Below are 27,971 nucleotides of genomic sequence, written 5' to 3'. Positions count from 1 at the left end.
CTTCCCATGTGGGGTGAATCTCCCACACAATGATGCTTCCAACAGAGGAGCCCCAATTTACCAGCATGCTTTGCTGGGAGAGTCTGAGCACATGATGACCCAAGCTCCACCACTCACACGCCGCCAGCGCTGACCTTTGGAGGAATCCATGACCTAAGAAGGCAGGGACATATAGACCCGTTCTGGCAGTGCCTACATCCAGTGTCTGGAGCCCTGGGGGACTGAGGTTCTGCAGGGACTGACCAAGTCGGGGTGTCAGCGAGACAGGCTGCCATGTCAGTGCCCTAGGGTGGGGGGCTGAGGCCATGAGACCTCCAAGCTGGTTTCTCTGATTCCCCAGGGCTGTGGTCTCCCCACTGGCTTTGAATAAGTTCCTTTCCTGCTTAAGTCACCCACAGCCTGTTTCTGTTGATAGTGACCACAAACCCCCACTGATACCCAGGCCCAAATGCTGCTGACAGTCCCTTTTCAGGCTGTTCTCTGAACTGCTGACCTTCCCCACCCCCAGGTGCTGGATGCAGGTGTTCCTCCTGTGCCTCTGGCCGGCTTCCACCAGGGAATTACAAAATGGGACCCAGGCCCAGATCCAGGGTGGCACAAACCACATTATTGCGGGTACTCCTTTGCAAGGGAAAACCAGGCAGGTTCTGGGTTCAAACCCCAGCTCCATGACTTACTTGTGTGGTCTTGGGCCCACAGCATACCTCAGTTTCCTTACCTGTCACAACACTCCAACAGGTTTAAAGGAGGCGAGGGGTGGAAAGCCCCTTGCCCCATGCCTAGCACATTGTAGGCATTGGATTTGAGAAGAAAGTGGGTCAGGATGTTATTAATATTTGCATCAGAATCACCTGAAGAGGTAAGTCAGATGCAGGAAGGCTGGGTGGGCCCCTGGGATCTGTATTTTTAACAAGTGTCCCCTCCCTAGAGGTCTCTGCTGCAGAGACCTCTCCACTAGGGGCCACTGCACTTGGAGAAATATAGGAAGAACGGAGGGGGGAATGAAGGGGAAGAATGGAGGAGGTGAGGGCCAAATGGCTGGGCCACCAGGCGGTGGGGCCTCAGGGTGCTAGCCTGCCTCTCGCTGGAAGCTTCTACAGTAACCATCGCAGGGAGAGTCCAACCTAAACTCATGATCCTGAAAGGATGCAGGTAATTCCTGTATGTTTGATCTTCAACCATTTAGAACAGTAATGGATACATTTTCTCACTTGGACAATGCAATAATCCAATAATGTGGATGGAAATATAATTGTTCAAATTTAGTTAGCACTTCCCATGAGTCAGGCGTTGAGCAAGTACTTTCGCTGTGCCCCGAAAAACAACAAAAAAACAAACACAAAGTGAAATCATTCTCCCCATCTCACGAGTGAGGAAACGAGGCCCAGAGAAGTAGGGTCACTTGCCCAAGGTCACATAGCCTAACAGGAGGGATTTGAGCCCAGGCAGGCTGGGATTCCACAGCTGATGCAATAAGCTGTGCCCCCTTCAGGATGTCACCTTGGGGTACAGTGAGGGTGTTCCAAGTTGGAGTCTCTGGCAGGGGCTGAGATACCGGGTGGGACTAAGTGGGGTACACGTGTTAGGAAGTGTGGACCATCAGCCCGCTGGACCTTTGCCCACTAGGGCCCTCGGCTACCACCTGGACACCTGACCCAGCTGTGCCCGATGGGAGACTCCTGGAGCCCTGGAAGCCCCATTCAGTTCCTAGTCAAGACCTGGCCGTTCCACTCAGGCTGTGCGGCCTCGGGCAAGCTGCCTCCCTCTGAATGTGGGGCTGCTGTGAACAGAGATCAGGGTATATCCCATACCCAGCAGAGCACCCAACGTGGAGAAGGAGCTCCACAAGGGGAACTCTCCCTGTCCTCATCTGATGGCACGGTACAGCCATGGTGACATAACCTGGGTTTTGCTGCACCATCCAGATTCCACGTAGAGGGTAGGAGCACATCGCTGGTGCTTCTCTTTACCCAGCAGCCAACCATTCATCCCCCCTTCTTCAGGTAAGAGCATTTTCACCTGCAGATAATTTGTATTTCTATAGCTTATAGCTGGATTGAGTCCATGAAGAAGTCGGAAACTAACATTGAGTGCCAGCTGCGTCCTAAGTGCTGTAATGACTAAATAATCCTCAGGACAAGTCATTAAACCAGGTGCCAATATTCCCATTTGTAGATGTGGAAACTGTCGCTCAGAGGTGTAGTAACTGCAGCGTCCGATCTGGGGCTCAGACCTGATGCCCCCGCCCAGCCCAGCCTATCTCCTCAATAAGCCAGCCATTACGTTTGTAGCTGTGATTGGCTTTTCTAGGAGGGGCATTTATTCATTCAATAGCCTTACTGCGCCTTACTGAGCCTACTGTGTGTCTGGCACTGAGCCTACTGTGTGCTAGGCCCTAGGGATAAGAACCCCACAGACAAGCCCATTCTCACGGAGCACCCATCGGGTGGCACAGAGGTTTCACCTCATGGGCCAAATCCAGGTGGCAATAGATGCCTGTGACATTCTTGTGAGAGGACTGAGTCAGCCCTGGGCTTGGCGGAGAGTGCTGTGGCTGATTACCCAGGTCTGCCATGGGTGCTGTTAGGGCGTTTCTGCATGTAGGCTGAATAGTAGGCACCCGTGTTTTAGACTTCTGAAGATTGTTCATAAAAAAGTGTAAGAAAGCAGAAATACATCCCGGTCAGAGCAGAGGTTCCAATTTTCATTTTGAAAATTGTCACTGTAGATCTAATAACTAGGCCTTGCCCTCAGGGAACTTAGGGTCTACCTGGCAGCCTACAGTCCACAAGGTGATTACCACTGAAGACGAACTGTCAAGTCTGATCCAGAGCTTCGAGGCAGGACAGGCCACACGATGGGGACGACCAGGGAGGCTTCCTGGAAGAGGAGCTCAGAAGACTTGGCTAGGTGGAGTGGGGGTAGGGGGGAGACATACTGGAAGCAACAGCACCAGGCAAAGGTATGAAGGTGTGAAGTGGGTGTGAGCGGAGAGGATTCCAGTCTGGCTGGGGTAGAGGCGCTCGAGGGACAAGGTTGAAAAGGCCACGGGGGCAGGGGAGGGGTGGGGACCACGGAGGCCTCAATGTCAGGTCTGGGAATTTAGTCCTGACCCTAACCTGCCCTCTTTGCCCCTTTCGTAGGGGGCCACTGAAGACTTTGAGCAGGGTTATGCCCAATGAAAGGTACTTTTGGTGGTTGGAACAGGGAGAAGTCAGGGAAGTGGCTAGAACACCACGGAATGGAAGGAGAGCCCCGAGTAGGTGGGGCTCGGGGACCCGGGGCCTAGTCCCAGATCTATGCTGGTGTGCTGTGACCACAGGCAAGTCCTTTTCCTTCTCTGAAAGGCCCTTTCAGACCTTGGCTGAATGAATTGCGGTCTCTGTGTGTAGGGGGGGATGTCACTTGGTCCTGTCAGGGTCTCTGTTTTCTACTTTTCTTTGGCCTTCAAGACCTGTCACCATGGTTTACCTCATGCTCCAGGACCATGTGGCTCAGCTCTGGGGTGTGTCCACACCTCAGCTTCAAGCGGCATTTGTCTCACAGAAGAGAAAACGTGACCTTGGCGCCACTTTCCAGCTGTGTAACACGGAGGGACTCTGCCTCTCGCACCTGCTTCACAGGGATGAAAGGAGCCACAGAGATGATGCCCTGATAGCACCTGAGGCAGTATCTATTGCTCTGCGGGCAACAGAAACGTGCGCAATTAGTGGCAACTGCCTTTCTTGCCATTGTTCCTGTTATGTTTCCTGTTATCCCCTCCCGTCCGGACACCAGTTGGGCCCCTGGTCAGGATTTGATGCCTAAAGCTAGTGCAACTCCCCCCAGGTTTGTCTTGGGGACGGTGACTTGGGCCTGCCTGGCCTGCTGAGCAGCCCTGACACTTACCCCACCCTGTGGGGGTGCCCTGCGTCATTCGGAAGGGACTTCCCAGCACGCAGTCCCAGTCTCTTCCCAGGCACCAAGTGTGACAGTCACCTCTGTGCAACCAAACCTACCAGGACCTAAATTAAATTCCTCCCCCTTTTCTGTTTAATTTTATATGATTATTTTTTGAGCTCAGTAATACAAATTTTTCAAAATGTAAAAGGCACCAAAATGTGTGCTATTTAAAAAAAAAAAAAAGTCCCCTGCCACCCCAGCACACAACCCTTAAGTTCCCCTTACTGGGGACAACCAATCTGAATTCCTTTTTAAAACAATTAAATTTAATTTGCTCTCCCCTTACAAAAATCATAAGCATTCAAAGCAAAGCAAAACAACCCCCCCCACCTTGGAATACATCCAAAAGTACAAGCCCAAAACCCTACCCGTAATCCCACCGTCCAGATTTCAGCATTTTAGTATATGCCCTCCCAGACTGTTTTCAATACATACCCGGTACTTTTCAAACAACGAAAACAAAACACAGTATCACAATGTTGATTTTTCAGTACCTTGCCAGTGTCTCAGGGCCATTTCCTTATGGCTTCTTCCTTAAATGACTCTGATAGCTGTGTTGATATTCCAGACACTTATTTAACCAGACCTGTGATGGGCATTTGGGATTCTAGATTTCCCTATTATCAGCAACATGGTGGTGGGCGCTGGGACCTCACTGCCTACCTGTTTATTTTCTTGTAACAAATTCCTAGAAGAGAAAATGCTGGGTCACAATTTTTAAGACTGTGGAAACCCCCAAAATTGCCCTCATGTTCAGGACTGGTGCCTAACCCAAGTACGGTTTCCTCAACACCAAGAGAGCTTAGTTCAAACTCCTCTCAACAGCTGCCCCGCCTCCACATCGAGACTAAGCCAAAAGTCCTCCTCTGGGCCTGGTGACCTGCTGTTTACCCAGCCACAGAGAACTACCTGGGCCTGTCCCAGTCCCGGGTGAGTCAGCTGACCCGGGAGCGGGCACCACCCTTCCCAGAGCAGGAACTCAGCTGGGACAAGGGCCACCACCTTCCAGGGAGGGAAACAGACTCTCTCAGCAGTGGCAGGAGAAGGACGTGCAGCAGCTCTAGCCTGCAGGTAAGATCCGGGGCCCCCATATGGGCTGGGCTGAGATGAGAGAGACTTGCTCTCACCCTGTCCGGACCCTCCTGGGATTTCCCAGGCAGTGTCCTTTCAAGGTGCTTCACTCTGGGAGTGATGTGTAAACTGGGGTTCCTCTTCTGACCCCAGCCCTCGGCCAGGTTGGAGGGATGAGAGGTATTTATTCAGACGATGGCCCCAGGCTCCTTCTGACTGCCTCTGAGGGTGCTCAAGGAGATGGGACCCACCTTTCTTTGCTCCTTGAAAGGCCAGGCAAAAAGCCAATTTTCACAAGGAACTGAGAGTGCCAGCCTGCCATTTCTCTGCCTGAAGCTGTTTCTATCAACAACTTCCCTACCATGCCAGGAAAACGTGCTGGGGAACTGGGTTGGTGGCTTAACCTCTCTAAGAACTGGTTTCCTCATTTGGAGACTGGAAATATCCCCCGTCAGGAGAACTAAATGAGAGAATGGATATAAGGGGCCAGTATGTGCCCTCCACACAGAAACAGTGCTTAGAACAAGGCTAATGTGCCAGGCAGGCACTGCATTGGCTGCTTTATGTGCAGTGGCCCAAACTAATAACAATCCTTACACCGCCATCACTTCCCACCTGGACTCCCTGCATCCACTCTGGCTCCTCTAGTCTATTCTCCAAACATCAGCCAGAGGGGGCCTGTTGGACCATATCACTCTGGTGCTCAAGTCTCCAGTGGTTCCCATCTCACTGGAGTAAATGTGAAATCCTTGCTATGACCCACAGCCCTCCAGGATCTGGCCCCTCTCACTACTTCCCCAACCTCCTCTCCTGCTACTTTCCCTCTGAACCACCGACTTCAGTGGCACTGGTCAGATGTTCCCTAAACGCAGAGGTACTCCCACCTCAGGGCTGCTGCAGTGGCTCTGCCCTCAGATTGAATGCTCTTCCCTACCCTTTAGGCTTTTATTCGTCACCCATCACCCCCCAGCAGTGAGGCTCTGTGGACTTCCCCACGCCCTCTGGCCTACATCTTCCATTAGCTTTCTCCCCATCACTTCCCACCATCTAACACAGCATACACACTTTCCAGTTAGAAAGCAACACTCAAGGGCAGATTGGGGAAGAGGAACGGGACTTTACTGGCGAACAGTGTGTATTTGCAGTACTTTTTCCAAGTCAAGTTGTTGGCCTTTCAGTCTTAGTTGTGGGGGGCGCAGCTCAGCTCCAGGCCCAGTTGCTGTTGTTAGTTGCAGGGGGCACAGCCCACCACCATCCCTTGGGGGAGTTGAACCCGCAACCTTGTGATTGAGAGGACGCCCTCCAACCAACTGAGCCATCCGGGAGCTCAGCGGCAGCTCAGCTCTAGGTGCTGTGTTCAATCTTAGTTGCAGGGGGCGCAGCCCACCATCCCTTGCAGGACTCGAGCAGTTGAACTGGCAACCTTGTGGTTGAGAGCCCACTGGCCCATGTGGGAATCGAACTGGCAGCCCTCGGTGTTAGGAGCACGGAGCTCCAACCGCCTGAGCCACCGGGCCGGCCCCAGTTCACTGCCTTATTACTGGTACCTAGAACAGTACTGGGACTTACGCACTCAGTAAATGTACTGAATGAATAACAGTTAAACAACAGCTAATGATTACTGCATGGCTTTTATGTGGCCTAAATTTATGTGTTAGGTACGGTGCTAAGTGCTTTCCACACATAGCTTTTTTTTTTAATATAAATTTTATTGGGGAATATTGGGGAACAGTGTGTTTCTCCAGGGCCCATCAGCTCCAAGTCGTCGTCCTTCAGTCTAGTTGTGGAGGGCGCAGCTCAGCTCCAAGTCCAGTTACCATTTTCAATCTTTAGTTGCAGGGGGCACAGCCCGCCATCCCTTGTGCAAAGTGAACGGGCAACCTTGTTGTTGAGAGCTCACGCTCTAGCCTACTGAGCCATCTGGCTGCCCCTCCAGAAGCTCAGCGGCAGCTCGTTGTCTTCAGTCTAGCTGTGGAGGGCGCAGCTCACTGGCCTATGTGGGAATCCAACCAGCAACCCTGTTCAGAGCTCACACTCTAACCAACTGAGCCATCCGGCCGCCCCTATAGCTTATCTCTTTTAAAGAATCTTCTACTCTCTGCAATAACTCTGTGATGCAAGTATTGCCATCTATGTTACAAAAGAAGAAATGATATTCAAAAGGGACTTGTCCATGCTTGCTCTCACAAGTCAGAAGCAGCAATCTGAACCCGGTCCTCCCTGTCTCCCTCCAAGGTCCTTGCTCCTGCCATTTCTCCTGGGCCTGGATTCGGGGGTGTCTGCATTCCCTGAGGAAGTCCACAGCTTTTATCCAGCAGGCAGTACACGAGGGAGGAGGTGGTGGATCTGTACTGGTGGCCTAGCAACAGCCTCTTTCTTTCCGACTCACCATTTCCCTGGGCTAATTTGGCCTTCCAGGAGCTATTCCTCTGACAGTCTAACCTACGCATCCCTCCCGCACAGTCTTCTGAAGGATGGATGAGTTGTCCACAGGAACAAGTGGGAGTCCCCTAGTCTCAGCTCTTTGGAACAAAGTGTTCCAGAGGAGAGTTCTCATTCCAAGTCCAAAGATGGGGGCTGACAACCCCGCTTCAGCCCTGCTGATCTCTGAGGACCTGATTGCTGGGTTGGGTATTGTTATTACTCATAATATCAAAAAATACAGAAGTTGAGGGATGAAAATTCTGGAAAATGCAGTGGGAGAGGAAAATTTCTCTAGGAGAGATGGGTTAGGTGGGTTCTTTTCCTTTCAGAGGCAAATTGCGGGAACCCATCAGCACCAGACTGAGAAAACTCTTGAGCACTCTTCCATTGTCAGATTGTAGGAGCCAGCCTTTCAATCTGCCTCATTAATGCAGTGATTTTTCTCGCTTTCTAGGTCCAGGGTTTTTTTCCAAAAGACTTTTTTGGGCTTTCTCTTCCCTGTATCTGCTTTTCCACTCCCTTAAGAAACAGTAACTGGATGCCTGCTGGGTGCAGGCACTGGGCTCAGCACTGAGGATTCAGACATCAGAGACATTCCTGACCAGAGAGGGAAACAGGGAAAGAAATACAGCACAGTGGAAATCCAAGCCAGGAAATGCCAAAGGTCTTGATCACAGTAGGTGCTTATTCAGCATTAGTGGAATGAATGAATAGGTGACTGAGATTCTGTGGTCTAGAGAAGGGAGGCTGTGGGTGTGCGGATTTGGGGGAAAACTTAGGACTGCAGCTCACCAGATGAATAAGGAGGGAAAAGGTGTGAATAGCATTCAAGATACAGGGAATAGCACCTGTAAAAGCAGGGAGTCATGAACAAGCTGGCTGAGTTTTAGGATCAGAAAGCAGGCCGGAATGAAGGAAATGGAGGGTGAGTGTGGAAGAGACCTGACTAGAGAGGTACCAGGAGTCAGGTCATGGAGATTTGCATGCAGAGTTGAAGTTTGAGATTTATTCTGAGGGCAGCAGCTGGGTATGACCAAGAGCAGATGCGGCTAACTCCCAGATTTCTGGTTCTGACCACGTGGACCTGGTGTGGCTGCTGTTACAGGGGCAGCAAAGCTGGGGGAAAACGAGTTCAGCAGGTAGTAAAGGTCTGGCAGGCAGCTGGACTCTGAGGCCGGGCCTTCCCTATCCCTGGAATGACATATTCCATTCCGACCTCTCTGAACCTTCATACCTCACGGTCCGCTCAGGGTCTCCTTTCTTCCTGCAGGAGGCCTTCCTGGTTGCCCTAGCCTTTTGTCCCGCACCCCACCCATCGGCCCAACTGCCTGAATCCCTTCTACAAAGCGGTGGGTCCAATTTTGCTGTGGGAAGCCATCTGCCCAGCCAAGCACAAGTCCCCTTCCCCGGGCAGCAGGGGCTCAAATCATTCAGTGACACGGTGGGATCTCAGGGTAAAATGCGTGGAGCGGGGCAGGGAGGGCACTTGCAGCGCAGCAGCCGGCTCAGAAGTCAGGGCCAGGCAAGAAATGGGTTAGAGCGGGAGGAAGGCTGACATCCCAGAGGGTAGGGAACGGGGTTGACGGCGCTGCCGTGGGGAGCCCGCGAAGGCTGCCTTTTCAGTTCGAGCAACAGCGGGCGGGGAGCGCAGGCGTGTGACCTCGCTTTCCTCCCCTCCCACAGCGGTCGGCTCAACAGCACCCTCCTTCTTCGGAGGCTGTAAACGGCCCTCGGAAGTCGGGAGCGTGGGGAGGCCCAGGGACACTCGCCCCCTTTAAAGCGCGATTTGACCCGCGCAGGCTCCAGCCCGGGAAAGAGGGGATGCGGAGCCCGACCGCGCCTTCCTACCCCTTCCTCGGCTGCTTTACCTGATCTCTCGCGGATGACGGCGCCACCCACAGGCGCCTGATGAAAGCGAGAGGCCAGGGGGACTATAGCAACCCACTACGCCAACAACCCATGTGGCGAGGAATCCGCCATTTTTCACCGCGCAGCTGCGGGGCATCCTGGGAGCCGCCGGGAGCCGTGCGCAGCCCAGAGTGCGTGAGGCGCATGCGCTCAAGACGCCGCACGCGCCCTAGCGGCCCGGCGGGGGGGGGGCGGGGGTCTCTGCGCAGGCGCCCTGGCGCATCGCACCGCGGAGAGGTCGCGTCCCGCTGGGTTCGGAGCGGGAGTCGTTTGGAAATCATTGAACCGTGTGACAGATTGGGAAACTGAGGCCTTGGGTGACGAACAGGCCCTAGGGGCCCTTGGAGCTTTGTCCGGTGCCCCGGGGCATGGAGTTCGTGCTCGGCGGCTTCCAGTTCACAAAAGCGGGAATTGAAGCTGAGCGGGAGGGCAGGTTCCCTTGGGTAAAAAAAATCAGTCTGACGCCCTGTCTTTATTACAAAGGAGAAAGGAGGGCGATGAAAATAATTTATAATACGAGCATATCCATCTCACTATGTGAAAGCTCAGACTGGGTCACACCCGATCTTCCTTGTACCCAATTTAAAACGAGTCAGGTTGGATTTAATAGAGCGTTCAACTGAATCTTGCCACCAATTTATACTTGACATCTTAAGTCAAAGGTTAAATGTACTTGTAGACAGGGGTGAAATCACTGTGACAGCTACGAATGCAAACACGTGGGTGTGTGTCCCGGTGACTCACGGAGGGTGAGAAAGATTGACAGTGATTTTCCAAAATGGTAACACAAAGGATGACTTCGCTCAATTAATCTGGTACCTGCATTTCCGGATAGTATTAAGTTGTATATTAAAACGGGGGGGAAAGCGCGTGTTTGTATACAAGACAACTTACAAACCAGTGTTTTGCCTACAAGAAGCTTGGTAGGACGTTTGAAAGCTGCGCAGGACAGAGGAGGTTTGTTGTGAGCTGTAATCTGTGCACTGGGGGGGGGGGGTCCTGATCCCCCTGCTCCCTAAAGGCTAATCGCGCTTCCCCACTCTTGTGACACCCAAAAATGCCCACACAAATTTCTACTCTGTTCCTTGGAAAACCATTGATTTATTCAGTCAAACAATTTTTGCCAGCATTCATGTGCTGGGCACTTTTAATGCGGAGGCATAATGTGAACAGGACACAGCCCCTGCCCTTCTGAGGTTGGGTCCCCTACGAGTAAATACCCAGATATTACTCATATGGTAAATAGCTTGACAATAGGGGCAGTAACAGTCAGGGTTAGGAACACAAGGAGACCCAGCCTACTCGCCGGCGGTCCCATGGCCTCAAAAAGCCAACCAGAAGGTAGCATTTGCGCTGAGCCTTGGAAGTGCACCAGCCAGGGAACGATGGTGTGCCAAGCAGAGGGACCAGCACGACTGAAACAGGTCCAGGGTCTCTGGCACACAGTAGGCACTCAAGTGTGAATACATATTAATAGATAATTGAATGAGACAGAGCATATTTGCTGACAGGCAGCCATTCCCCACCATATCATGAACTGCCTAAAGGCAGGGGAATGAATACCTGCTTCCTAGTTCTGCTCAGACCCCCACATTGAGTTGGGATCCAGTGAAGATGGCGGGGGTGGAAAGGTCGCCGGTAAGGAGAAAGGGTTGTGTGGTCCTGGCCTGAGAATGATTTCCAGGAAGTGGATCTCCGGTTCTGCTCTCCCAGAGGGCAGCTGCTAAAAATAAATACGCTGATGCTTCAGTGTTAGAAAAAGCAGGGCAGGGGTAGCCTCTTATTTTCACATCTGCTGTTCATGTGTGATCCTGGTGGCAGGGCATATTTTTGGCAGATGGTACCTTCTGAGGACTGTCCCGAGATAAAAATCTCCCAGTGTGTGTGCACACAGTGGGGAAGGCCACAGGGAAAGGGGTCCCCCCCAGCTGGTGTAAAGGAAGTCAGAGCCAGTCTCCCCCTGCCCCCTAGGACAATCCCTGTCCTCTTGAGATGATCATTTCTGCCCCAAAGGCCAGGCTAGGGCACAGATCTGGAACTGCCTGCCTCCAGGAGCCAAGCAGGTAGTCGAAATCGGCTGGATGGGTGCTTCGGGAAATAGGAAAGCATATGCAGCCCCATCTAGGAAGTAGGCTGCAACTCAGCCCTGGCTGAGTGAGTGTTGCCATGCTCTTGCATTGCCAAATATTTTTATTTTTTTCAATACAAGTTAGACATGAAGAATTTTATATTTCCATATTTAAAAATGTTGGCACTAATTCAAATAAAATGCAGAAAACAAAAAACAAGACTGTAAGAGGCAAGCAAAACACATGTGGGACCTTGTTTCCATCCTAGGAAAGTAGATGTCCTTAAGATATCAGAGCTTTACTTTAAAGGAGAAAAGTGGGAGCCCAGGCTTCCGGCGATATTACTGAGTTAGTGTCCATACTAGGGGTTAGGGAAGGAAATGAGAAGGCCCAGTTTCTGCCCTTTTGGTATGCCCAGTCGAACAAGGTAGATTGACAAGTAGAGACAACTACAGAAATAGTGAATAATCAACAAGAATAAGGACATGGGGTACGGGTATGGGGGGAGAGCACAAATCAAGGCAGGCTTCCTGAAAGAAGAGTCCTCTGGTCTGCAACTTTAAAATGATTAGGAGTAAAAAAGGTAAAGAGAGTAAGAAGCACAAATTGGTAGTTACAAAATAGTCATGGGGATGTAAAGTATAGCATAAGAAATAGAGTCAACGTAATAACTGGAAGGTGTCAAATGGGTACTAGATTTAATTGGGGTGATCGTCAGTTATACTCATCTAATCAGTGATATCTCTAATCACTATGTTGTATACCTGAAACTATAATAATAGAATATTGTATGTCAACTGTAATTGAAAAATAAAAAATATATATTGAAAAAAAAAAAGATTAGGAGTTAGCTAGGCGGGAAGTGGAAGGGGTGGGAGGAGTATTCCAGAGAGAGGGAATAACACATGCAGAGGCCTGGAGACACGGAAAAACTTGATTAATTCAAGGATCTGAAAGTAGTTTCTTTCTCACATTTCATCTAGAAGGAAATAAAACATGATTTGTGAGGTAATTCCTTTGAATTTCTTTAGGTACCTTGCTCCAAGGTCTCACTGTTTCTCCCCTGGAATAGTTAGAAGGTGCTAGTAAATGTTCATGGCTCCCCCAAACCTCCATTACCTCATCCCTTAGGAGCAATGCTCTGTTGCATGTTTAAATTCTGCTACAGTTTGTGTGCCTGTTTTTAAGAATTTCCATTGGTCTTACTTCACCATGGCCAAGATCAAGGCTGGAAATAAGTGGTATACAGTAAGAACTCAAACGCCCAGAGGTGAAGAGAGGTGTAGGGGGTGGGGAAGGAATTCTAAAGGGCTTGTTGCCTTTCTGTTGTCATACTAAGTCCCCGCCCACTTGACACTGGACGGAATTCTGTGTAGTTGTGGGATGTTGCTATGCAAATCCCTAATGTAGGTCGGTATGCAGCAGGTTCTCTACACATCTGCTGGATTGAATATGGGTCTCAGGTGATCAGACCTTGTAAGCCTGTCTGACCTTTGAAACAGGACAGGGAAGGACATCGCCCCTAGTCCTGCTTTTCTTGGGCAGCATGTCCTGGGTGGTCCCCTAGGTCCGGGTTCTAAAGCCCAGAACCAGTTGACTGTGGTGGGATGGAATTCTGCAGGGGTGGAGACCATGGGCTTGGGAATCAAACCGACTTGGGTGAAAATCCCAGCTCCCTCATTTCCAAACTGGGTATACTTATGCCTTGCTGATATCTTTCTCGTCCTGAGTGCTGAGTGGCACATGTGGGCAGGAGGTGGCCATCGCGCCTCCTCTCACCCCTCTTTACCCTCTGTGCCCTGCAGTGTATTCTAAGGAGCAGCCATGTCGGCCCTGTACCCGTCTCTGGAGGACCTGAAGGTGGGCCAGACCATTCAGGTAAGCCACCAGGCACACGTCAGCCTGGGCCCCTGATGGGGCAGCCCAGGGGGACTACGGTCAGCTGGTCTCAGAAGTCGATGAGTGCTGAGAGCCCCAGGCAGGCCGGGCCTGCTGGCTGGAGCAGGCCAAGGCAGTGGGATGGCAAAGACCACACGGCTGCAGTCAGGCCTCTCTCGCGCCTGCTCTATTCCAGCGCTTCCTTCACCCAAGTTCAAGTGGACCCCACACTGTAGAGCAGGTTTCCAGAGTCAACTCCTGGGCATGGTGTTTGGCCTGCTCAGCCCCAGAAGCCCCTTCCTCTCTCCCACCTTCCACCGCACCTGTCGTCCCAGTGAATTTTGAGAATTTGGGACTTTTCAACTGAGATCTTAATTGGGAATTGGGCCTCAATGTTCTGACTGCCTCAGGGAGCAAATGGGCCATGACGTTTGGTGGGCCGTGGGCCCCAGAAGAACCTCCCCCCAGAAACATAGACACCTGCAGAGGCCACATTTACACACAACCTAGAAGGTTCATGGACAACCCACCTCAGGCATGCCAGGATACGTATGCCCTGCCCCCCAGGCTCTAAGGGTTCTGGGGTGTTCATGCCATAGCTGACCAGCACCCCCCACCCCTCCCTAGGCGCAGGCCCGAGTCGCACCCAGGATGCCCTTCCTGCCAGTCCAGGAGACAGCTGCCTCCCAGCCTTCAGGTGAGTGAGTGGGGTGGGGGTGCACCTGACTGAGAGTGACCTCTTCTGGCCATTTCCAAGCGCTGGTCTCTTGCCTGCCTCTGTGCTGTGCACTGTTCAGTCACCAGAACCCTTTGAGGGGGACGTGGAGAAAACTGTGACTCAGTGAGGCCACTGACATGCCTGTGGTGCCCCACGAGGGGACAGGATGTCTGTGGTAGCCCCTAGAGTTGTTGGTGGCAGTCGTGGTTCCGGTCCTGTGGCAACTCTTCCCCTCCTCACTGGGCACACTTCCCCGGGGGCTGCCCTTGGGTCAGACACCTGCCTCCCTCGGCCTGTGGATTTCCTAAGAGCAGGGCCTCCTGGCCCCAGCGGCAGCCCTGTACTTGTGCTGGATGTCGGGCTGGTGCCAAATAAGGTCAGTTGATTGAGCACAAAGTGGTACATGAGGGACTCGGTGTCCCAGGCTGCTCCTGGAGGAAGTCAGACCCCTGCCCCCCAGTCTTCTGAGGACAGGACCACAACACCAGCGAGTGTCCCTGCCTTCGTCTCCCACAGCCCCCGTGGGATACACTGTCTTCTTGGGAATAGACAGCATTTCCAGGCCCTGCTTCTTAATCAAAATGAGCGACCAATGGAAGCCAGGCAGGTGTGGCTAAACTCATGCTCTTGAGTAATACCTTTCTTCTTCCTTCTTCCCTTCCCATCAGTTTTGTACCCAAACCTGGCAGAATTGGAAAATTACATGGGTCTTTCCCTCTCCAGCCAAGAAGTCCAACAGAACCTGCCTCAGATTCTAGAAGGTGCCAGTGTAGGTATTCATCTCTTAACTGACGTGGGCACAGATGTTCCTTCCAGCTCTCCCTCCAGCTTAGTCTTGCCATGGAAACAGATGTGGATCTCCTGTTTCCCCAGCATTCCTGTGGATCTGTTTCTTGATGGCACTTTTCATTTTGAGCCTTCATCAGAAGTGCCGTGGGATTTCCTGGTGTTCCATGGGGCTTGGGGTTGGAGGGCCACGGCCTGCCCTTTGACCTCGGGCTTTAGGCTGCTGGCCTGAGCCTGCTGGATGAGAAGGGAGGACATTAGACCCCGCCTGAGCCTGGGGGCTTCTCGTGAAGGACTTGAGAGCAGCTGCATGGGCAGGCAGAGCGGAGGGGGGCAGAGCTTGTCACCCAGCTCTGGTCCCCATATGAAACAACATCATTTGATTCCTGCGCTCCGTGGCTCAGGGAGCAAAAGGAATCCTGACGCGGAAACATTCACTCCTGCACGTGTGTTCACTTGCAGACTCAGTCGCCACCCCCATCCCTCTCAGTGAGCTCCAGCATCCCTGTGGCCATTTCTCAGTGTCTTTGTCTGTCGGCCTCTTGCTGAGCTGGTGAAAATCAATGGCAAAATGCAACTGGAAATCTTGCCAAGGCTGGAGGACTTCACGGAGTTAGTGGAAGTGACAACAACTGCCACTGCCACAGACAAAGTCACTGACAAATGAGGAAGTCACAGGAGAAAATCGATTAGGATGAGGACATGTGGGACCCTGAGAAAAGCTGGTGACACCCTGGAGCGTTTCTCTAAAATGAGCCCCTTGATACTTATGCTGTAAAGTACAAACATGAAGCAAAGAAGGTCATGTTTATATACTTTAATTTTAATCCATTGATTGAATCCCTCTTTGTTCCAATAGCTAGGACATAAATACATTTAACCTGAGTTTGACAAAAATGTTACATCTGAATGCATTTTTATAATATTTACAAATTTTAATTGTTTTTTATTCATTTTTAAATAATCGTAGAGTCACAGGAAGTTGCAAAGGTAGTACAGAGAAGGGTGGAGAAGATTGTCCCCTTCACCCAGTGGCTACATTTGACATAACAACAGGACAATATCAGAAGCAGGCATTTTCACTGGTACAACGTGCAGCTGTAGGTCTCTGTCATTTGGTCACCTGCACAGATGATAGTAACCAGAGAAAACCAAGATGCTGTAGTGTTTCATCACCACAAAGGTCTCCCACGTGCTGCCCCTTAATAGCCATGCCCCCTGCCCCCGCCGTCCCTAATCCCTGGCAACCACCTCTCTGCTTTCCGTCCCTATAACTTTGTCATTTCAGAATGTCATGTAAGTGGACTCCTATAGCGCGTGACCTTTTCAGATGAGCTTTTTTTTTCATTCAGTGTGATGCCCTGGAGACCCTTCCAGGTTGTCACGTGTGTCAGTTAGTAGTGCATCCCTTTTTATTGCTGAGGAGTATTCCATGGTGTGGATGTGCCACAGTGTGCTTAACCTGTTGAGGGACATTTTAGTTGTTTGCAGTTTTTGTCTATTACAAATTAATCTATCATGGATATTTGTGTACAGGTTTTTGTACGGACACAAGTTTTCATTTCTCTGGGGTAGATGCCCAAGAGTGCAATTGGTAGGTTGTATGATAAATGAACGTTTAAGAGTGTGTAGTGATGCCTCATCATGGTTTTAATTTGCATTTCCCTAATGGCTAGTGATACTGAACATCTTTTCATGTATTTATTTACCATCTGTGTATTCTTTTCAGTAAAATGTTTCTTCATAGCTTTTGCTCCTTTTCTAAATTGATTGTTTTTTTGAAGTTTTGAGAATTCTTTATTCTAAAGTCCTTCATTAGATATGTGGCTTGTAAATGTTTTTTTCCCCAGTGTGTAGTTTCTCTTGTTATTCTATTCAAGGGGTTGCTTGCAGAAGAAAAGTTTTTAATTTTGATGGGGTCAAATTTATTGATTTTTTTTTTCTTTTGTGGGTCATGTTTTGGTCTCCTAAGAAATTTTCACCAAGCCCTAGGTCCTTGAAGATTTTTTCCATTATTTTCTTCTAAAACCGTTATAGTTTTATGTTTTACATTCAAATTTATGATTGAATTTGAGTTAATTTTTTTATAAGGTGTGAAATTCAGGTCAAGGTTCATATTTTGGCCTGTGAATGTTCAGTTGCTCTCACACCATTTTTTGAAAAGACTGTTCTTTCTGTATTGAACTTCTCTTGCACCTCTGTGAAAAAACAGTTGTCCCCATTTGTGTGAGGCTATTTCTGGATTCTCTATTCTGTTCCATTGATCCATGTACCCGTCCCTCTGCCAATACCACACTGTCTTGATTACTGCAGTTATATAATAAGTCTAAAATTGGTTTGAATGTTTCCTCTCACTTTATTCCTTTTGTTGGGATAGTTTTAGCTATTCTTTTTTCTTCATCTTTTCACATAAAGTTCAGATTAACCTTGCCTATATCTACAAAACATCTTGTAGAGATTTTGATGGAAATTGTATTAAATCTCTATATCAATTTGGGGACATTTGACAGCTTTACTACGTTCTTCCAATCTATGAATACAGAATATCTTTCTATTTAGATCTTCTTTGGTACCGTTTATCAGTGTTTTGTAATACTAAGCATACAGTTTCTACACGTTTTGTTTGATTTACACCTAAGTTTTTTTGAGTGGCTGTAAGTGGTATTATATTTTTAATTTCAGTTTCCACGTGTTCATTATTAGTATGTAGAAGCACACTTCATTTTTGGATGTTGATCCTGTATCCTGTGACCTTGGTGAACTTACTTATTAGTAAGTTAGGAGTTTACTTGTAGATTCCTTGAAATTTTCTAGTAGACCCTCATGTCATCGGCAAATAAGGACCATTTCATTTCTTCTTTTCAGATCTGTATGCCTTTTATTTCCTCTTCTTGCCTTATTGCTCTGGCTAGTTTTTCCAGTACTATATTCAATACTTGTGAGAGCTTGGACCTCTTCCCTTGTTCTGGGTCTTAGGGAGAAAGCGTTCATCTTTACACTTCCAGCTTAATTTTCTTTCAAGACAAAAATCAAATCGAGCCCCTCTTTCCCCTTTGCTCATTACTGCTGTAAAATCTTTCTTCTATTTTTAAGTGACTTTTAAAGGGGTCTGTCCCTGACACCAATTTGCCTTGGAAAATGAGAGCCTCTTTTCTGTATACCCCTCTTCTTTCCCCATTTTCCTGGTTTTCAGGGGCGTGGACTCTGATGCCGCCTAGTGGTTTCATGAAGCCATGTCCCCTCTCAACCCCAGCAGAGAAGTGTGTGGTCTGGGGATGGGGTGGGCCCCAGGGACCACTCTGTCCTTCTTTCCGCATCCCTACGAGGCCCCAGGGGCCGGCTGACCCCTCACTCCCCTGGTGCCTGCAGACGGCGGTCTCGGACCCTTCGCCAGGCCAGGTGGTGGCGCCGGTGTCGGGGAACAGCCTGGGCACACGGCGCGCCGAGATCAAGCCCGGGGTGCGCGAGATCCACCTGTGCAAGGACGAGCGTGGCAAGACTGGGCTGCGGCTGCGGGCCATCGACAAGGTGGGGCTGAGGGCGGGGCTGGGGAGGAGGGCACCCACGGAGGGCGATGCGCGTGCCGGTCAGCCCGTGGGCAGCCCCGAGCCGCCGCAGCGCCTTCAGGGTTCGGCTGCACCGCCCACCGGCCGAGAGGGGGCAACGCGGGAACGGAAGGCAGAGCGAGTGGGGGCGAGGCCCGCCGACCCGAGCCCAGGAATGGAAGGCAGAGCGAGTGGGGGCGAGGCCCGCCGACCCGAGCCCAGGAATGGAAGGCAGAGCGAGTGGGGGCGAGGCCCGCCGACCCGAGCCCAGGAATGGAAGGCAGAGCGAGTGGGGGCGAGGCCCGCCGACCCGAGCCCAGGAATGGAAGGCAGAGCGAGTGGGGGCGAGGCCCGCCGACCCGAGCCCAGGAATGGAAGGCAGAGCGAGTGGGAGCGAGGCCCGCCGACCCGAGCCCAGGAATGGAAGGCAGAGCGAGTGGGAGCGAGGCCCGCCGACCCGAGCCCAGGCTCTTCCTCGCAACCCCCTCCCCCAGGGCCCCAGGGCTGGCGCTGGGTGGCGGCAGGGACCAGCCACCTGCCCCTCCGTGGGCTCCTGTCGCCCAGAGCCTCCCCCCAAGCCCCCTCCAGCTCACAGGGCTCTGGCTGCCAGGCCGCCGTGTGTAGACAGTGGAAGTCAGGGCCTTGAGCCATTGCGAGAGGCCTCGCAGTCCAGGGGTGTGGGGTGCAGCCTGCGGCCACGGTGGACTCAGCTGCTCCCCAGCTGTGTGGCCTGGAAGGCTTCCTCGCCAGGACCGCGGGGTACCCCGGGCACCTGCTGGCAGCGCTGGAGCCCCAGTACCCTGTGGGACCGGCCAGGGGCCTGGGCCGCGGGGAAGGGGACTGACCGGGACCCTGCCTTCCCAGGGGCTCTTTGTGCAGCTGGTCCAGGCCAACACCCCTGCGTCCCTCGTGGGGCTGCGCTTTGGGGACCAGATCTTGCAGATTGATGGGCGTGACTGTGCCGGGTGGAGCACAGACAAAGCCCACCGGGCGGTGAAGAAGGCATCGGCCGAGAAGATCATCATGGTCGTTCGGGACAGGTGAGGAGCCAGCCCCGAGAGACTCCCTGTCCACCCCCAGCCACGTCGCAGGCCCAGCTAACTCCCCCTTCCTGTCAGACCATTCCAGCGGACTGTCACCATGCACAAGGACAGCACGGGCCACGTTGGCTTTGTGGTCAAGAAGGGAAAGGTGGTCTCTGTGGTCAAAGGGAGTTCTGCGGCCCGCAACGGGCTCCTCACCAACCACTACGTGTGTGAAGTGAATGGGCAGAATGTCATCGGGCTGAAGGTAGGCTGGTGGCCGGAACTTCTCGGGGGCGGGGGGCGGGGGGGAACTCCATGTCTGCGGCAAGGCTGCCGCCCCCCCTGAGCCTCAGGTTCCCCAATCCTAAGGCCGCTGTGAGGATTCAGGAAGACCAGGTGCACAGAGCTCTGAGCACAGTGCCAGGCACATAGGAAAGGCTCAATAAGTATTATTTATTTATTGCGTGGAGGCCAGAGGTGGGACAGACAGAGCGCGTGTGATGTGTGTGAGGACACAGGGGGCTACTGGCTGCGTGGCTACGTCCCTACTCTGTGGGACGCTTCTCTTTGCAGCCTGGGTCATGCTTACTAATAGGCGTAGTTTAGAAAATTGCTATTTAGAAATCCATTCCTGACCTATGTTCATTTTCTGAGTGTGTGTGTGTAGGGAGTTTTACCTTGGAAACACAAGGAGGAGCACGTGTTCTAGCGTCGGTGCTGTGAACGTGGACGGAGGGGTGGGTGCCTTCAGGAATGGACCACGGAGGCTAAGGAGTCATGTGGCCTTTGGTCTCTGAAGAAGTGGAAGTGTTTTTATCCTGACCCAATGTCACCTGGACTGAGAGGATTTCTCAATCCCAGTTGTGACGTAGAGTGAGGGTCCGTTCCTTCCTGCAGCTGGGGCTCTGAATCTCAAGTGGCAGGTCCCCCTACCGCCCCCCACCCCTCCCCACAGAAGTGTCCTAGGCAGTGGCAATCCCTCCGTAGCTGGCACAGTCTTTTAAGCCATTCTCCACCTGTCACAAGGGCCATCACCAAGCCATTCTTGTCACATATCTGCTTCCCTGTGCTTGACAGTCTCCCCCACCTTCCCTGGAGCTTGTTCTGGTAGCTCATGAGCACTGTGATCAGAGTTCTTTCTAATGTCTGTGTCCTCTCCCTCGGGGACCAGGCACGACGATCCAAAGGGGACCCACTACACGTGAAAAGCTGACTACACTAATACCAATTCTGAGGAGCCGGTTCTTTCAGATACTAGTGAATTCACTTCTTTCAAAGCATTCCGGGTTTTTGATCTTAACTGTTCTGGAGAGCCGTCACTCTACGTGTGCTGCAGCCCCGCTCCTCCTCCCTGAGGGCTCACGGCCTCATTGTGGGCTTACCGGTGACCCTGCCAAAGCTGGTGTTGGGAGGTGCTTAGGACTGGCCTTGTCCCTTTTCTGAATGGTCCCAGATTGCTATGCTTCTTGAGGTCATTTATCTTTTCGAAGTTGATATATTTTCACTCTGTGGCCATCTCTAGTCCTATCTTGCATATCTTCTCCCATTTATCCTGGAACAACTAAGAAAACACAAACCAAGTTAGAGACACCAGCAAAGTCAAGGTCACTGGTCTCTGAGTAAGGGCCCAAGGCTGTCCTGTTGCCATGGTCCAACAGCTTTTGGACTGTTTGGCACACTTTACTTAGAGACTTGTCGTTTCCTGTGCTCCCCACACAGGAGACATCCCCACCCTGATACAATGGCTTCTGCAGGCCTTTCTCTTTTTATGGGTGAACAAGATGTAAGAGGAAGCGGTCCTGTGTGGGCTTGGCTCAGCTTGGCTGGCCAACAGGAGCCCAGCAGTGGTGGGTACGTCTGATGTCCCCCACCATGGTCATTGTCTTCCTGCTTTGGGGCCAGAGCCCGAGTGTGACGGGTCAGGGAGACGTGGGCTTGGTGAGACTCCTGGGCTCTGTGAGGGAAGGAAGGGGAGGAAGGTTTGGGAGGCCCTGTTAGGGTTCAGCCCACAGACAGGCCGTCCAGGTGAGGGTCGTTTCATGCTCATTTCACCAAGGAGATGTCCGCGCGGAGGCCCATGTTCTTGCTCAAGCAAGACCTCACCTGGGTGTCTGCCTGGGACCCTGCCCCTGCAATCAGGTCCCTTAGCAGGGACCATGCTGACCTCTCCACAGAGGGGCCTGCAGAGTTGCCTCTGGCCCCGGGGTGACAGCTCACTCACCTCCTCTCCAGGATAAAGAAGTCACAGAGATTCTGGCCATGGCCGGGAATGTCGTCACCCTGACCGTCATCCCCACTGTGATCTATGAGCACATGGTCAAAAAGTAAGGCTGCTTCTTCCTTTCCCCTCACCTCCCACCTCCCTGCCGCCCCGGTTTCCTCAAGGCTCATGCAGGGCTCAGCCTAGCCTGCCCTTCCCTGCCCTCCCCTCCCCTGCCCTCCTCTCCCCTCCCCTCTTTTCCCCTGCCCTCCCCTTCTCCTCTCCTTTCCCCTGCCCTCCCCTCCCCTCCCCTCCTTTCCCCTGCCCTCCCCTCCCCTCCCCTCCTTTCCCCGGCCCTCCCCTCCCCTCCTTTCCCCTGCCCTCCCCTCTCCTCCCCTCCTTTCCCCTGCCCTCCCCTACTCCTCTCCTTTCCCCTGCCCTCCCCTCCTCCTCTCCTTTCCCCTGCCCTCCCCTGCCCTCCCCTCCCCTCCCCTCCTTTCCCCGGCCCTCCCCTCCCCTCCTTTCCCCTGCCCTCCCCTATTCCTCTCCTTTCCCCTCCCTTCCCCTTCCTTCCTCTCCCCTCCCCTCCCCTCAGGGTGGCTGGTGGCTTCTAGTGATTTGAAAGTCGTAGAAATAAAAGTGGATGTGCCTACGGGGGATGTACAGGCTGCGGGGCAGAGGGGAAGGCATTGCTGGTTTGGCCACTGTCATCGTTGCTGTGTGTAGGTTGTCCCCGACTCTGCTCCACCACACCATGGACCACTCCATCCCAGATGTCTGAGGCCACTGGACGGCAGCGCAGTCCTCCCCGCCTCTTGTAGGAAAGGGCGAGTCCTCAAGGATGACAGGCTGCCGAGGCCTGCTGCCTCAGGGTGGGGATGTCTCCACGGGGGCATATTCCAGGTGGGGTGACCTCAGATCACGTCCGTCGCCTGTCATTTACAACACGGGCCTCCTAGTGCCTCAGACTCTTCACTGGACTAAGGCGGAGGCAGGGCCTACAGGCAGCCAGTTCTCTGTGCTGGTTTCCAGGCCGGGCACATAGGCAGGCGGCTAAACACTTCTTGAAGTTGCAGCTGGGTCCCTTTCAAGGTTTTGTCTCTACCAGAAAAACAATTCCATGTTTCGAGAGAACAGAAATACATTCTTTGTGAGAATTTTTCTTTTTCCTTTACTTGATCTTTGTCACAAACTGTATATATTTATAACCCCACACTCTCTTTTGAATAAAGATTTGATTTTAAATAAAATTCCTTCCTCAAAAGTAATTGAAAATTTCAGAGTTTCAGTCCCATGATTTGGGACTGGTTTTCTTTTAAGCAATCACGAGACCAAAGCCTTTTCGACACACTGCCTCTGAGAGCAGTGATTTGGCTCTGCCACTGTCACAGGCTGCCTGCCAATCTGGATGACTAGCGTGGGGAGCCAGTGTGAGACTCTGGAAGCGGGGGCCCTGGCTTTGGAGCACCCCTGCTCAGTGGCCACAGACTGCTTCTGCATGTGCAGAATGGGCCTGAGAACTACCTCAGGGGTGCTGGAGAGGAGGGAATGCATGATATTACAGGATCTGACACTCGGGGGGACCAAGGGAGATGCTTCTAGATCCTTTGTCTAACCCCGGGAGGGGCGTGGGCCCCAGCTGCCCACATCAGCTGCACGGCAGAACTAAACCAGCATGAAGCTATCTCGTTCCTTCCTTGGAAGAGATCTCTGCTGCTTGGCTTTTTCCAGTGTGCACATTATGTGTCCCATGCAGGCGGCGACAGTTGGAGCCCTCTTCACCCCTCCCCCTGAAAAAAGACGATATAAAGAACACAGGCTGAGGGTCTTGTGTGTTTTCATGCTTTAATTCAGAGCTGTCTGCTGTAGGTACAACTCTGTCTGAACAAAAAGACAAAGGAGACCAAAGTGAAGACCCCTCCCCACCTCCCTCTTTCCTGAATCCCCTGAATTCTGTCAAGGGGATGGCCGAATATGAGAGTGCATTTTGACTTGTTTGCACTGTGCCCCAGGTCAGAGAGAGAATTAGGAGGTCACCAGGCAGAGGCCCCTCAGTGGGCCTTTGCCCAGAACCTTGTCATGTGCCCACCCCTCCCCAAGGGGCTGTCAGGTGCCCCTGTCTCGTGGTGATTGGGAAGGGTGGTCAGTGAAAAGCTAAGTTATCCCTTTGGGAGATATTTGGTCAACTCCGCTTGAGGCCAGCTCTGTGTGCAGAGTCCTGGCCCCCAACTCCGACTCCTGCCGGAGCCTGGATCAGAGGAGCAGCAGGGCCACTCAGGCCCCAGGCCCTACAGCTACGAGGCCACTTCTGGCTGTTGAGCTCTAAGGGACTAGTAGTACCAGGAAGGCAGTTCCTGGGGACACTGCCCCTTCGGGTCTAATCAGCTCTGGCCAGAGGCTGGGGAGTGGGGACGCCTCAAAGATTTCTGCTCCAGAAGCCGAGGGCGGGAGGGAAAGGTCAAGGCCTACCAGGAGGAGGTATTAAGCAGGTATTTGGAGGATGAGCACTCTGACGGCCCAGCCCCTGGCCTTGCTCTCCAGCCCCGCATTCTGTGCCCTGCGTAGACAGGGGCTCAGGCTGCCGTGCCTCTACCTCCTGGAGCTGCACAGGCTGCGCTGCACCTTTTGCATAGATGTGGACACTGAGCACACACATGCACACACGTAGGAGCCCCGCGGGACCACCAACCAAATGGTCTCCCAGGGTCCGTTCCAGGGCTGGCCGCTGAGCTGCCTCCTCCACTGACGTGAAGAGAAGCGTGTGGAAGGTCCCATTGGACTCCCCAAAGAGAGGACCCTCAGCACTGTGGGCGAGGGCCCCTGTGACCCAGATGGGCAGGTAGATCTGGGCCAGAGCAGGAATGGAGGGCGGCAGCCCTCACCTCATCAGAGGCCCTGGGTCCAGGCCCAGGACAGCCCTTTACCAGCGGCTTCTCCAGCAGCAGGGACGGCGTGGACTGTGGCCCCAGGCCTGACCACGTCCACCAAAACACAAGACACAATAGGAAGGCCACAGACAGCAAGACACAGACAGGAGCAGAGGGGCTAGGCAGCTCCACTAAATTCCAGTGGTGAAAAATATATAGATTTTAGGTTGTCAAATAGAGTCATACATTTATTTTCTGGGCAAAGCTTTGACTATTTCTAAGGAGACACTCACAACGCAGCTCCGTGGGTACACGGCACAGGAGGCTGGCTCCGTGGCCAGTCCTGGCTTGGCTTTGGATTGGGTTTGTCCACGGCCCCTCCATGTCGCGACCCCAGTGTCCTGGGGGCAGCCCCCAGGAGTTCGGGTTTGGTTCGGCTGGGGCAGGGGGCGCTCCACAAAGGATGGCTGCTCTGAGGCCCCGACCAAGGCGGGGGAGTTTTGGAGGCACAAAGCGCGTGGCAGAAGGGGCAGTGGCCCCGATGGCTGGGCTGGCTGCCCACTCCCAGTGCATGCAGGTGCCCTGTCTCGAAGGGAGGGCACAGAGAGGAAGGGCGGAGCCCATGAGTCAGGCAACGGCTGTTGGAGCAGCAGGGGCGGGCAAGCAACCTTGGCAGAGAACCGGAGTGTCCCCTAGGCCAGAGGGGTGAGTAGGACACAGGGTCCTACCAACCCCCTAAAATGTGGGGCCTAACTCTGAAGAGTAGGTGGGACGACCAGATGGGTGTAAGCCCTGCAGGGGATGAGGAGCGGACTTACTTTGTAAAATAACAATGGTAATAAAATGTCAGCAGCTTTGCAGGGGCCCAGACATGGTCCCAGGGAAGGAGGGGGGACAGAGAACTTTCCCAGGCGAACTGGGCTCGGGCTCCCACTGTCCCTGCCCTGTCCCTGCTCAGGACACACCCCAGGGCACCCTTTGTCCTTGATAACATCATGGCTTCTGTACCCCATCTTGCCATTCAGCCTGCTGAATCTTGCCCCGTCTCCCCCAGGCAGATAGATCTAAGATTCAGGAACCCTCACCCTAGAAAGCAAGCAGCCACTTCACAGGAGATCTTGGGAGGTGTGAGAACCAAGCCCCAAAATGAACAAAGTGCAAAACAGAAGTTGGGTTGGAGCCGCCGGAAAACTGGGTCCAGCTCCAGGGGCCATCATGGCCTCTGGCTTTTCACACCTGCTGAGGACCGCTGAGTCCAGCCCTGGCTCCCAAGCCTCACCTCAGAAGGCTGGAGGAGCCCCCGGAGCTGCAGCCCCTGCCTCCTCTCCTTGTGCCGGCAGACTCTCTGGAGGGGGGCATTCCTACCCCAGCGATGAGCCTGTCGGGCTGAGCTCTCGCAGGAAGAACTATCTGACACACCCAGAAGCGCAGGAGGAAAGTGGAGCATGAGAAGATCCGGGATGAACAGACAGATGTAGAACCCATACTGCCCTCGGCTACCTCTTGCCCATCACGGTCTTTCCTCCAGCCTGTGACCTTGACTATGCTTCTGAATCCCAAAGTGGGGAGCAGCTTGAGGAGGCTGGAGCTCCAGCCCAGGCCCAGTGGTTCCAGACCCTGCTTGGAGTCTTGGATCAGAGGCCTGTACTTTGGACTGCAGCTGCCTCCATGTGAGGACATAACACTGGCCAAGGAGCCGGGCTGAGGGCAAGGGGTGGCCTGGGAGGGAAGGCGTGGAGTGAGCAGGGGACTGGCCAGCATATGGGGTTGGGGGAATGGGGAGGCTACTTGGGCCCAGCCTCCCCAAATCAATATACTGGAGACTTCCTGAGCAGCGGCTGTCCTTGTGAAGGGCCAGGGGGGTGGGGGCCTGGTCTGGGACCTCACCACCCACCCTCCCTGTGGTTTGTCCAACCAGCGTGCCTCCCTGCCCTGGGTCTCTCTTCCCTTCTCCCCTGTCCAAGCTCTGGGATGCCTTTCCCCAACCCTGGCTCCCAGCTCCCTGACACTGTTAACATCCGGAAAAGAACCACTTCCAAGCCCAAAACTAAATAAATAAGATGATGCCCCCCGGGAATGTGTGAGAGGGAGGACGGCGCCCCTCCAATCAGCGGTCAGGCTGCCGGAGCCACTGGCCGGATGGGGCTCCTCAGAGCTGGGCGCCGCCGGCTGTGCCTGGGCCCTGCTGGCTCAGCGAGCGGCAGCTGATCCTGCGGATGGAGTGCAAGGCCACGGTGCAGCAGCCCCGCAGCAGGGAGCTGATGTTGTAAATGGGCTGGCCCTGGCGCCGCTGTGAGCGGCAGAGCCAGGCCACCGTGGGCACGGCCGGCACCACCACGGCCAGCAGATCCACGATGTAGTGGCGACTCCAGTAGCTCCTGGGCTCCTTCTCGGCTGCGGCCGCCTCCTCCTCCTCGTCCATGGGGCACGCCACACTCACCGACCGGCCGGGGTTGGGGTTGGCACCAGGCCCGTGGGGGGCGGGCCCACGGGTGATGGGCTCCGGGGCCTCAAGCTCATCACCCACCGTCACCACCACTGCTGAGTTGGGGTCTCTGGGCCCTGAGGGGTGGGGATCCGGCTCCGGGCACCTGTCCCCTGCCTCGGGGCCTGTCCCGCAGACCTGGGCCTTGGTCACCTTCTCCAGGATGGTGTCCAGGTCAGGCTGGTATGGCACCAAATCTGTCTGGATGGCACGCTCCTGCATGCAGCTGGCCTGCACACCAGCCTCCAGGCCACACAGCAGCTTCTCGTAGGTGTTGCTGGCGGGGAAGCGGGGGCCCAGGCTTAGGGAGCTGTGCAGCGAGGTCTCCTCAGGACCACAGTCCACCCCTGATGACAGCAGGCTGCTGGCCTCCAGCGCGTCCGTCCGGCTCATTGTGTCATCGTTTGCCACGAAGCCACTGTCAGCCCCATCCTCCGTGGAGGAGCCAGGGTGGTCCCCGGGGGGGTGGTCACCGCAGACAGCGGGGTCACTCAGCTTGGTGTAGGTGGAGCTTCGGGTGAGGGAGCGCGCGGGAGACCCGCCCGCGGACTCCCCAGCGCCGTCCTCCTTGGCCATGCCGTCCTGGGCCACCTCCATGCTGTGCAGCAGTGTCTCCAGCTTCTTGTTCTGGATGTTGATGTCCACGAAGTACTTCTGCAGCCCCCTGTCCTTGTCCATCAGGTTGTTCTTGACCGTGTCGATGACCTGCTTGAGCTGCTTGATCTCCTTGCGGGCCTCCTTCAGGGCCAGCTGGGCCTCCACGCGGTGGCACTCCTCCTCGATCCAGTCTTCCTGCATGCGGGACAGCTGCGTCTTGAGGTCATCGATCTCTGTGTCCCTGCGAACAGACGAGACACACATGCTCACTGCCTGGCCTGTCACAGCCACCAAGGACAGGAGAGGAGTGGGCTGCCCCAAGGACAGAGGGCCTGTGCTGCTGCGACTCAGAGTTAAAACCAAAAGGAACAACTCAATGTCTCCTTCCTTCTTCTCTTTATTCCATAGGGGGAGACGTGTGGGGGGAGGGGCCAAGGGGTGAAGAGAGGAGAGGCC

The 27,971-nt window shown here is 53.5% G+C and overlaps 2 protein-coding genes across 11 annotated transcripts in view; one reads left to right on the top strand and one right to left on the bottom strand.

The window, feature by feature from the left end:
• The first annotated feature begins 4,910 nt into the window (after positions 1-4,910).
• Positions 4,911-22,826, top strand: SDCBP2 (syndecan binding protein 2). 3 transcript variants are annotated; one of them, XM_081034197.1, is made up of 9 exons: positions 4,911-5,013; positions 13,220-13,292; positions 13,920-13,989; positions 14,679-14,779; positions 18,166-18,324; positions 19,206-19,381; positions 19,460-19,631; positions 21,599-21,690; positions 22,293-22,826. In XM_081034197.1, the coding sequence occupies exons 2-9, from the start codon at positions 13,239-13,241 to the stop codon at positions 22,345-22,347; spliced, it is 879 nt and encodes a 292-aa protein (XP_080890323.1). In that variant the 5' UTR covers positions 4,911-5,013; positions 13,220-13,238; the 3' UTR covers positions 22,348-22,826. The 3 variants fall into 3 exon arrangements, 2 of the variants coding, with proteins under 2 accessions (XP_080890323.1, XP_080890324.1); XR_013992301.1 differs by having other exon boundaries at positions 4,924-5,013; positions 18,166-18,592; positions 18,789-19,381; positions 22,293-22,808; XM_081034198.1 differs by lacking the exons at positions 4,911-5,013; positions 13,220-13,292; positions 13,920-13,989; positions 14,679-14,779 and having other exon boundaries at positions 17,331-18,324.
• A 574-nt stretch (positions 22,827-23,400) lies between these two features.
• Positions 23,401-27,971, bottom strand: part of SNPH (syntaphilin) — a 40,531-nt gene continuing 35,960 nt past the window's right edge. For all 8 annotated transcript variants that reach the window (XM_081034189.1, XM_081034192.1, XM_081034194.1 and 5 more), the window contains one exon: positions 23,401-27,756. In XM_081034189.1, coding sequence (XP_080890315.1) covers positions 26,583-27,756 — 1,174 coding nt within the window. In that variant the 3' untranslated portion in view covers positions 23,401-26,582. The remainder of the gene's footprint in view (positions 27,757-27,971) is intronic.

Source organism: Rhinolophus hipposideros, assembly GCF_964194185.1.
Source record: "Rhinolophus hipposideros genome assembly, chromosome: 22".
Classification (NCBI taxonomy): Eukaryota; Metazoa; Chordata; class Mammalia; order Chiroptera; family Rhinolophidae; genus Rhinolophus; species Rhinolophus hipposideros.
This window is presented reverse-complemented; position numbering and strand designations above follow the sequence as displayed.

What these genes read in the sequence shown, in the direction of transcription:
- SDCBP2 (XM_081034198.1), top strand. Translation starts at nt 17,935, where the DNA reads ATGAGAGCCTCTTTTCTGTATACCCCTCTTCTTTCCCCATTTTCCTGG. An exon ending in GGCTGCGGGCCATCGACAAG is followed by an intron (nt 18,325 to 19,205) that starts GTGGGGCTGAGG and finishes CTGCCTTCCCAG; the next exon opens with GGGCTCTTTGTGCAGCTGGT. An exon ending in ATCATGGTCGTTCGGGACAG is followed by an intron (nt 19,382 to 19,459) that starts GTGAGGAGCCAG and finishes CCTTCCTGTCAG; the next exon opens with ACCATTCCAGCGGACTGTCA.